The sequence below is a fragment of the Gekko japonicus genome, unplaced genomic scaffold (genome assembly GCF_001447785.1).
Source record: "Gekko japonicus isolate JY-2015 unplaced genomic scaffold, Gekko_japonicus_V1.1 scaffold1488, whole genome shotgun sequence".
Lineage (NCBI taxonomy): Eukaryota > Metazoa > Chordata > Lepidosauria > Squamata > Gekkonidae > Gekko > Gekko japonicus.
The window spans coordinates 258,707-268,535 of record NW_015167094.1 but is presented as its reverse complement, the minus strand read 5'-3'; the positions used below and the strand labels follow the sequence as shown (position 1 = coordinate 268,535).

At 49.0% G+C, this 9,829-nt stretch overlaps 1 protein-coding gene across 1 annotated transcript in view; it reads right to left on the bottom strand.

The window, feature by feature from the left end:
* Nucleotides 1–12: 12 nt before the first annotated feature.
* ATP6V1A (ATPase, H+ transporting, lysosomal 70kDa, V1 subunit A) overlaps nt 13–9,829 on the bottom strand; it is a 36,157-nt gene continuing 26,340 nt past the window's right edge. Inside the window, exons 7-15 of the mRNA XM_015412899.1 lie at nt 9,451–9,644; nt 8,053–8,161; nt 5,503–5,625; nt 5,361–5,392; nt 4,900–4,971; nt 3,640–3,843; nt 3,051–3,145; nt 1,686–1,857; nt 13–154 (exon numbers count right to left, since the gene is read on the bottom strand). Coding sequence (XP_015268385.1) covers nt 62–154; nt 1,686–1,857; nt 3,051–3,145; nt 3,640–3,843; nt 4,900–4,971; nt 5,361–5,392; nt 5,503–5,625; nt 8,053–8,161; nt 9,451–9,644 — 1,094 coding nt within the window. The 3' untranslated portion in view covers nt 13–61. The remainder of the gene's footprint in view (nt 155–1,685; nt 1,858–3,050; nt 3,146–3,639; nt 3,844–4,899; nt 4,972–5,360; nt 5,393–5,502; nt 5,626–8,052; nt 8,162–9,450; nt 9,645–9,829) is intronic.

Here is a 9,829-nt window from a genome sequence, read left to right as displayed (position 1 = left end):
GCAAGAGGGCAGAGATGCAAGACCACAGTCAAAAGTGGGGCCCGCGGAAAGAGTCACGGCTCTAGTCTTCCAGACTACGGAACGCATTCTGCATGTCTTCAAAGAGCTGGGCGTAGTCTGCCTTGATCTTTGCCTCTCCGTCTTTCACCGGGTCCTGAAATTCAATAGAACAAAGCTAAGGATCTCTTGGAGAGAGCGTGTTTCGGAGAACGGCCACTGCCAGAAACACTTCCTAGGATCTGTGCTTAAGCTAATATGTGACAGCATGCTCTACCAGCTTGAATAATTTATTTATTTTTTAAAAAGAGGCATTTGTGCAGTCTAGCATCTTTCAGTCATCTCTAGTGAGGAAGGCAAGGCATTGTGCCAGATGCTAACAGGAAGAAGAGCTTGGATTTATACTCCGCCCTTCACTACCTGAAGCTCAGAGCGACTTTACAATCTCCTTTCCCTTCCTCTCCTCACAACCTGCGAGGTAGGTGGGGCTGGAAGAGCTCTGAGAGAACTTGTAACTGACCCAAGGTCGGACCAGCAGTTGCACGTGGAGAATTTGGGGATCAAACTCGGTTCTCTCAGATTAGAGTCTGCGCTCCTAACCACTACGCCAAACTGGATGACACATGATCACCCATGAAGCAGCTGTCGCATGGAGCCAGATCAACAGAGTGGTGGTGTAATGGAACAGTCTAGTCTCCTATTCAGTTGGAGAATCTGGACCAGTTAGTCTTCTAAGATTTGTTCTTTAAACTATTTGGCCCCAGCTATCTCCAGGATCTATCGATACAGTTGTTTGCAAGCCTTGGTAGTACAAATGAATTTAATTTTGAGTTCTGTTCTTTGACCCCTTGCATGCACACTGGGTGGAAAATATATAGAATTAACTATATTTTAAAAATTGTTAGAAAATACAAATACATGAACATTAAACCTATAGCTGCTGCAAAAACAAGTGCCAATAAAATTTAAAACAAACCAGATTTCAAATTATTACGCAATCAGATTGACCGACAGATGAACCAATATGAGCTCAGAACGACATGAAAACGTGCAAGATAGAGACAGCCTGTAATTTAAACAAAACCTTGCCACGACGGGGGTGGGTATAGTTAAATACTGGCCTAATTTTTGGGCCTGAAACGGATAGTACCATTCCACTTTCTCATGGGACCAGGATTTGGCTGACCGACGAAGGGTACACTTACCAATTCCTTGTCTTAACAAAGCAAGGCTATACTAGAGTTGCTTAGTAATAGCTTCATGGCTGTGTGGGGACTTGAACTCGGGGCTCCCTAGTTCTGCTCTGACATTCTACCACTACTCCATGCTAGGGGGTTACACAACAGCGAGAGGAAACTCACAGTGCATGTAGTCAGAGGTTTGTTATTCAGTCACGGTTGAGCTCTTGCACTCAAAAGATTTCAATGCCCTTCGTGGCTGCTTTCCTCCATAACTTGCGTGGACGTTCACAAGGTGATGGTCCAGACTGCACAGTCCGAATGCGCCTGCCCCCTCTAATGACTACCCCACGCTGGCTCTCCACTTTATACGCTCAGCCTCTGTGACCAGACACCGCTGAAGTTGTGCCAGCCTTCCCACCATTGACTTAACAGGAGGCTAGCCAGAATTGCTATCCAATTCTCCTTCACCAATGAAGAGGCTTGAAAGCCATCTTCAGATGGCATTACCTTGAATTTCATAGAGGAGAGTCGGTAGAGGATTTCACTCATGTTCTCCCGGATGATGGACCAGGTGATCCTGTTGTCGCTCTGGGCCGTGGTCTCCACTGCTCGGCGTGCCATGTCGTAGAAGGCGATCATATTGGACAGGATCCCCACGGTCTTGTAAAATGGGCAGAACCTGTAAGGGACGGCACAGGAACGGATCACCGTGAATTGGACAGGTTGTGGAGGACCAAGGACTTCTGGAGCATCCCCACACAAATCAGAGAATCATTCTCGTCTTTGTGAGACTGCATTTAAATTTTTTGATTTTCATCCCCCATGAAAATCCCTATGAATATGGGGGGGAGTACTCCTGCTCTGTAGTCAAGACCCCCCTCCCCGCCCGGGCTCTTTTTGTAGCAGGTACTCATTTGCATATTAGGTGACACACCCCTAATGTAGCCAATCCTCCAAGAGCTTACAGTAGCTCCTGTAAGAAGAGATCTGTAAGCTCTTGGAGGATTGGCTACATTAGGGGTGTGTGGCCTAATATGCAAAGGAGTTCCTGCTACAAAAAGAGCCCTTACCACTGACAATGGGAAACATGTCCTTGAACAACAATTTTGTAATCAAGGATTACAAACTCCCACACAGTATTCTGACCGGTGTTGCGCGCATGCTGACATTCTGAGTTATGCACACCCATCACATTTTTATCCTGTCTCTGAGGAGCTTGCAAAACAGAGATGTCCCACCAGGCCTTCAGTTGAGGAGGCGGGCGTCCATCTCAGTTGGCCTCCCTGCTTTAGTTCCCAGCCTGCTGAAAGGGCCCATCTGATTCCACCTTGTGGCCCCAACGGATTTATATTGCTGCTACCAATTTTATTGTTTTTTTATTACTTTTATGTGATTTTATGGTAACGAGCCTTTGACTCAGTTTTGCTGTGATCCGCCTTGAGCCCGTTCGGGGAGGGCAGAATAAAAATCCATAAATAAATAAATACACTTGGCGGAAACGTGGCACCCACGGTCACCACAGTGGGGACTCCCGGTCTATGCTATAACACGGTGTATTACACTGGCTGGCTTTGCTTGTATGCTTTCAAGCATATCTTGGCAACTAGAAAAGAAAAACCTTGCTTTTTGTTACTGAATGAAGACCAAGATTCTTGGGTGCGCAAAACCTGCTGAGAACTCAGAAGCTGGAGGTGTGGCTGAATGTTAGGGGCCACGGCTTCAGAGCCCAGCACGGCTTCCTAGCTTTTCTTAGCAAAAAGCAAAGTAAAATTGTAAGCGCTGCCAGATAAATTCTGAAAAATAAGGAAGTCAGAGATAAGATGGCTGCATCGAGTGGAAACCTTTTTTCTAAGCAGCTCCCCAAGGGCTCACCTGTCATATGGGGTGTAGCCGTTCTGTTGCAGGAAGTCATCTTTAATGAGCTTAGCAACTTCCAGAGTGATCTTGTCAGTTTCTGCCAAGGAGCCCTAGGGGAGAAGAGACCAGGTTATTAGTGTGGCTCCCGTGATTACAGAATCGGTTTTGCCAGTCCAATGAGGACCGGCTCCAATGCTCTCTTTAAGGTGTGGAGTCTTGTGAGCAAAAAATTCTACTTTTGTGAGCTACTGGCATTGAAGTTGTGAGTAATCAGTTTGCTCTGGAGTCATGCTCTGGAGCCATCCTTCCTGAGCGAAGACAAAAATGTGTGCGCCAGAGGCTAAACAACTATGAGCTAGCTCACACTAACTCAGCTCAGAGGGAACACTGGCCAGGACCGGAGTAATAATGACTTCTGACACCCACCACCACTATCAGCACTAAGAAAACATCACGATAGTACTAGAATCCCTCTCTCCAGTCCCTCACCAGCATACCCTGGCTCAGCTCTGAACATTCTCTTCCGGTGAGCCATCAGCGAGCCCCGCAGTTATGCAGGAGAACTGGTTCCGCAGCACATCCCTGCGGTGCCTGCCCCACGCACCTTTCCCACCAGCTGCACGATCTCTGCAAGATCCTCCTCTTCCTGCAGGATCTCCTTTGATTTCGTCCTCAGGGGGACAAACTCTGGGAAGTGCTTGTCGTAATACTCGTCCAGAGCACGCGTGTACTTGCTGTAGCTGATCAGCCAGTTGACAGACGGAAAGTGCTTACGCTGGGCAAGCTTCTTATCCAGGCCCCAGAACACCTGCCAAGAGAGACCCCGCAAAAGTTTTAGCTCATTCTGTCAGGCCGGAAGGAGCCTCAGTTGCTTCTGCGGAACTGGCTAATTACAGCAAAGGCCCGCAGAAGACGGGAAACAGCCGCCCGCAATGGATGTATCTCATCAGAAAACCCCCAAGCTGCACCGAGAGGGTGATTCCATTTGATCCTTGCAGCCGTCCTGCGTGGTGGGCAAAGGCAGGACGAGGGAACTTTGCAGCTGAGCAGGGATAGCAGGGCGTTGTATGCAGCAAGAGTAGCTCCTAAACTTGTCGTCATTCTCTGAGGATGTAGGGACTCTGAGATCTCCATTCCGACTTGTACAGGACAAAGGGAGACTTGTACAGGACAAAGGGAGCTTTGACTCTCAAGAACTTAGACCCCCAAAATCTTGTGCATCTCTAACGTGCTGCTGGGACTCGAATCCAGATATATTCAACAGAGACTGTTCCTTGCGCTACCAACCGTCTCTGCAACAACCAACTGAACAGGCCAGGGGCTGAGTCAGGAGAATCTGTCGTTTCTGCCCTGTGGAGCAACGAACCACCCACATGGCAAGGGTGCCATCAAGCCCAGACAGACAGTGCCACTGTAGTGCCGTGTGGGGGAAGAAGGCATACCTTGGTATGTGTTTTGCACACAAGATACCGAATTCAATCCCCACCACCTCCAACCTCTCTCTCCCCCCCGAGATCTGGGTTTGGTGGATTGACAGCACACGGGAACGCCACCTGAGGTTGGGTACGCCACAGGAGAGGCATGGCTAGCCACAGCCCCTCCCACCGGCACAGCACAAACCCCTCCCCCCCACCGCCTGGGCCAGAGGATGGCCATGCTGAAGACAGTCTCCACCGTCATAAAGCTCAAGTCACAGGTCCTGGCTGGACTGAAGCAGTGCTTCAAAGAGAAGTCTGCATTCTACTGGGAAAAGCCTACCTGAACAATGCCCAGCGTAGCAGAGGTAACCGGGTCAGAGAAGTCACCGCCAGGAGGAGACAAAGAGAAGTCTGCATTCTACTGGGAAAAGAGAGCTTCAGCCTACCTGAACGATGCCCAGCGTAGCAGAGGTAACCGGGTCGGAGAAGTCACCGCCAGGAGGAGATAAAGTTTTATCCTTCCAGAAGAGTTTTTACTCTTGAAGTTCTTTTCTTCCCCATATAACAATGATCACTTTCTCTCTCTCTCTGCAAATGAAGCCAGGATTAGAAGAGAGATGACGGTGGGGACAGACGACGGCCTTGCATCTAAAGAAAGGCTGAAGATTTCCTCAAGAGGATCCGAAGAACATATTACCTTCCCAAATGAGCTGGCTGAGAGTGAGTATCCTTCATGGTTATGTCACGGGAAAAGGCAAGGAAGTGCCATGGGGGATTTCTTTTTTATTTTCAAATAATTTTGTATTATTAATTTTTTCCCAATCAAGTTTGCATAAACATCTATCTCGACCCATGGGGGATTTCTGATTCACTTCTGAGGAACATTTTGTACAGTCATTCAGCCCACAGGGGAACCGAGGTAGGCTGGATAACCGCTGTCTGCCCACAGAAACACAGACAAGTTGAGCTTGCTTCAACAGCCACCCAATGAGGCTCAAAGCTTTTGGGACCAGCCTCCCGACGGGGGTTCCCAGGAGGGAAAGACTCACCAGCAGGCATTTCTGCAAGACGGCCAGAGATTTCTCTAAGGGCCTCTGCCCATCTGGATGTGGAATCTGCCATCATACTGACATGGTAGCCCATGTCCCGGAAATATTCAGACAGGGTAATTCCTGCGAGGAAGAAAGATATGAAGGGGAGCAGGTCAGTATAAATCTCGTATGGCATTGAGAAACCACCAGGCAGCATTTCTACACTCTTAGATGTATGCAAGGCAACTGCAAAGTGGCGGACATGACAAATCTCTCCATTATTCTGGCTTCTTGCTTCCTGCCACTTTACTGCCCTTGCCAATATAATTTGCATTACATTTTGACTTGAGATATTGCCATTCCCAATTAATTAATTAATTATCATATGGCACTGTGTGTAGTATATACAACAACAACAGTACAGCACACAGTAAAAAGTAGCAAAGAATAACAAAAAACAACTGTGAGCTGAATTTCCCGCAAAATATTCACAAAGGAGACGTCATCAAAGTGAAATGCATCTGTTGTCTGGAATAAATCTAGCCATATAATCCATCATAGGAAAATGCAGAAGCCAAAGAATGAATATACAAGAATGAATTCACTGCCACAGGAGGAGGTGGCGGCTACAAGCATGGACGGCTTCAAAAGGGAATTAGATAAGCACAAGGGGGAGGGACCCGCAATACTCGCGGGGGGGGACCTCCACACAGGAGGCAGAGGAGGAAGCAGCAGGAGGAGGTAAGTTCCCCCCCATCCCGCCGGGCAAGTGATGCTCTGTCTTCTTGGTGGTTGGGGGGGGGGGTCAACAGTGGGAGGGCTTCTAATCTCCTGGCCCCACTGGTGGACCTCCTGAGGGCACCTGGTATTTTTGGCCACTGTGTGACACAGAGTGTTGGACTGGATGGGCCTTTGGCCTGATCCAACATTGGCGTCTCTTATGTTCAAGAAGCCCAACGCTTTTCCTAGGTAACTTTTCCCGTGTTTCAGACTTCTGGTCCTTCCTCAGGAACAGAGAACAACTACTGAGAGTCTCATTCCACCTCCTTTTAAGATAATGCTTTTGTATTACTCATTGGGCAAGGTCTCCTTAGCTCTAATCCGCACCCCTAAAGGCTGCTTCAATGCCAAGAGGCATGTTTTGGTCCTGATACACTGAAGCAGCCTTTAGGGGTGCAGCCAGACTTTGTTTCTTAAAGGCAGACGTTTCAGAGGTGACATGCTATTGCCTGCCTGCCTCCGCGTCACGCCCCTGGTATTCCTTGGAGGTCTCTCATCCAAATACTAAGCCAGGGCTGACCCCGCTGAGCTAGCCTGGGCCATTCCTGGTACTCAAAAGCAAGGTTAATATATCCCGAGGCAGAAAACATTCTTACCAGATGGAAAAGTGCCGAAGCCTAAGGGATTCCCAGTCATTCTTACTACGTCCCTACACGGCAGACCAACCCATTACAGATTAAGGACCGAGGCTGAGGGAACTCCCCAGCTCATTCTTGGAACTGCTGTGTTCCGTTAGTGTGTGACTTCAGAGAACTTTCTCCCAGAGGAAAAGGCAGAGGAAAGAGCACCGTCCCACAGCGGAGGTCACTGCGGAGAAGAGCTATCTGATACCAAGGCAGCACCCATTTCAGATAACCTACCGGCACCCCCTTTCCCACGTTATGGCCCGCCTTAAGCCCTGTATTGATGGGGCGTGCCTAAGAAAGGCTCCCCACTTAAGCTGTGAGATCATGACGATCCCCACTTAAGCTGTGAGGTCGTGGGCACTCCATGAAACTGCAGAGTGGTTGGGTTAGAACGGATAAGAGGAAGTCCTTCTTCACCCAAAGAGTGATGAACACTTGGAATTCACTGCCACAGGAAGTGGTGGCGGCTGCAAGCATGGATGGCTTCAAAAGGGAATTAGATAAGCATATGGAGCAGAGGTCCATCAGTGGCTATGAGCCACAAGGTATAGAGAGGGACTCTGGGGCAAGTGATGCTCTGTCTTCTTGGTGCTTGGGGGGGGGGGGCAACAGTGGGATGGCTTCTAATGTGTTTGCCCCACTGGTGGACCTCCTGATGGCACCTGGTATTTCTGGCCACTGTGTGACACAGAGTGTTGGACTGGATGGGCCTTTGGCCTGATCCAACATTGGCCTCTCTTATGTTCTTATGTCATGCCACAAGGTCCAGTCCTTGCGACTTGGGGGGAAAGGGAGCAGCGGCAGCATCCATGGCCAGAAGCGTGAGCAACAGCCAGCCCCTCGCCAGCTGCCACTTCCGAATTTCATTCATATATATATATATATATATATGTACGTTTTCTATTACATAAAATAACAGAGTAATACATAAACATTTGTTGGAAGTACAAATGGAAGATCGTCTAACAGTTTTCCCCCCACCCAGTTATAAACTTTCTGCCATCTATTCTGAAAAGTTGTTTAATCTTTTCCTGAAAAGAGTCGTATTCAGTTTATCAGATTCAGCTACTTCAATAATTTTATCCCTTAGCTCTTCTTTATTGGGTATCGTATCCTTTTCCCATTGTTTTGCAATTGATCTTGCCACTTCCGCATTTCTTACCGGTGTAGATAGAGGCCTCCCTGGCAGCGACGGGCATGTTGGAGGTGTTTGCCACGAGAGCCGTCCTCTTCATAATGCTCTCCACCTTGCCGTCAACTTCCATCGTTAGCTAGAAGGACAAGGGCATGCGAGGTCAGAGTCTGCACCCAAGGGGAAGGGCCCACCAAAGACAGGGAACTGCACCGCTGTCCGAATCCTCGAGAGGGCGCTACAAAATTCTGATTGCAGCCGAAGGGCTTGCTCCAAGCATCGCTGTCGTGATAGGCGGCCAGGCCATTCCCTCTATTTTTGATACAGACACTATTTCGAGAGTCGAATAGTGGTGGTGGAAAAAGGCCATCAAGTCACAGCTGACTTAACGGCGACCCCAGAAGCAATGAAATAACATCACATCCATGAATGGGTTCACAGTGTTTGGTAGCGGCAACTGGGATTCAGGTTCCTTTATTTGCTTGTCCAAGGAGTGTCAAAGTCCACTCTACTCTCCACACGCTTAACTCACAATAAAACATAAAAAGGTCCAGAGAGAGTTCACAGGGAATGGCTTGGGAGAACTCTGTCTATTTATTATGATTATTATAATAAGGAGTTTATTGGATACTGCTGCCGCCTGCGCCTCTGAATGACTATGAAATGTATACACACGCCTGTCCTTTCTGTGTGCCCTCCACCAGTCTGAAACTGGTGCACTGAGGAAAGCCATTTTTGGCTGATGCACAGAACAGGTTAGTGGCGATGCAGAAATGCAGAGGAGTCAAGAGCAGGAAAGTCTGCTTTCCAAAGACTCAGGGAGGATGAAGCTCTCCATCATTCCCAAACTCAGACCACCCTCCAGAACCAGCCGAGAGCGCAGCCGTGCACCAGGCCCTCTGAGCACTTTCAGACACTTCATTTCCTTGCCGACGGCACAAAATGATTCAGGGTTTCCACACTAGCTGCCAGAGAACGTAGGGACGGCCTCGGGCACAGATTCATGGAGCGTAGGTCAATCAGCGGCTACTAGCCACGTTCAAAGGCAGAAGACCTCTGAATCCCAGAGCCAGGAGGCAACATCAGGGGAAGGCCTGGGCCTCTATGTGCCCTGTTGTTGAACCTCCAGAGGAACTGGTTGGTGACTGTGTGAGACAGGAGGCTGGGCCAGATAGACCACTGGCCTGATCCAGCAGGGCTCTTCTTAGGTTCACCCTGACAATTCAAGTGACCCAAAGGAACTTCCCACTCAGCTCTTCTGCACCACTGTGAACTCAAGCAATGCCTGCTGCTCAGTGAACTATAACACCACTTTCGCTGTCGCAACATGATTCAACAACGGCACAGACAGACGGAAGCCTAAGAGCAGAGACAGTCTTAAGGGGCATCGAGGCTCACTTCCAAAGGCATTCCGCACCAGGTACTGACCTCTGGGAAGTCTCTCAGCACTTCAGACATTTCGTTTCCTCGTTCTCCACAGCCCACGTAGATGATGACGTCACTGTTAGAATACTTGGACAGAGACTGCGAAATCACAGTCTTTCCACATCCAAAAGCCCCAGGGATCGCTGTCGTGCCACCCTGGACACACCTGGGCAAAGGGAAGGACAGGGCCGGATGCATATTTGACCCAGAAGGAATAATGAATGACTGGCAGAAGGTAAGCCCCTCCCACCCCACTTGTGGAGGTGGGCCTTATGCAAATCAATACCTTCCAGTGGGAGGAGCTCCCACCTTCAGAGCGATTCAGGGTGCCCTTCATGTTAAAAGAGTCAGCATTGTAAAAACCCGGCAACGTTAACCCCGC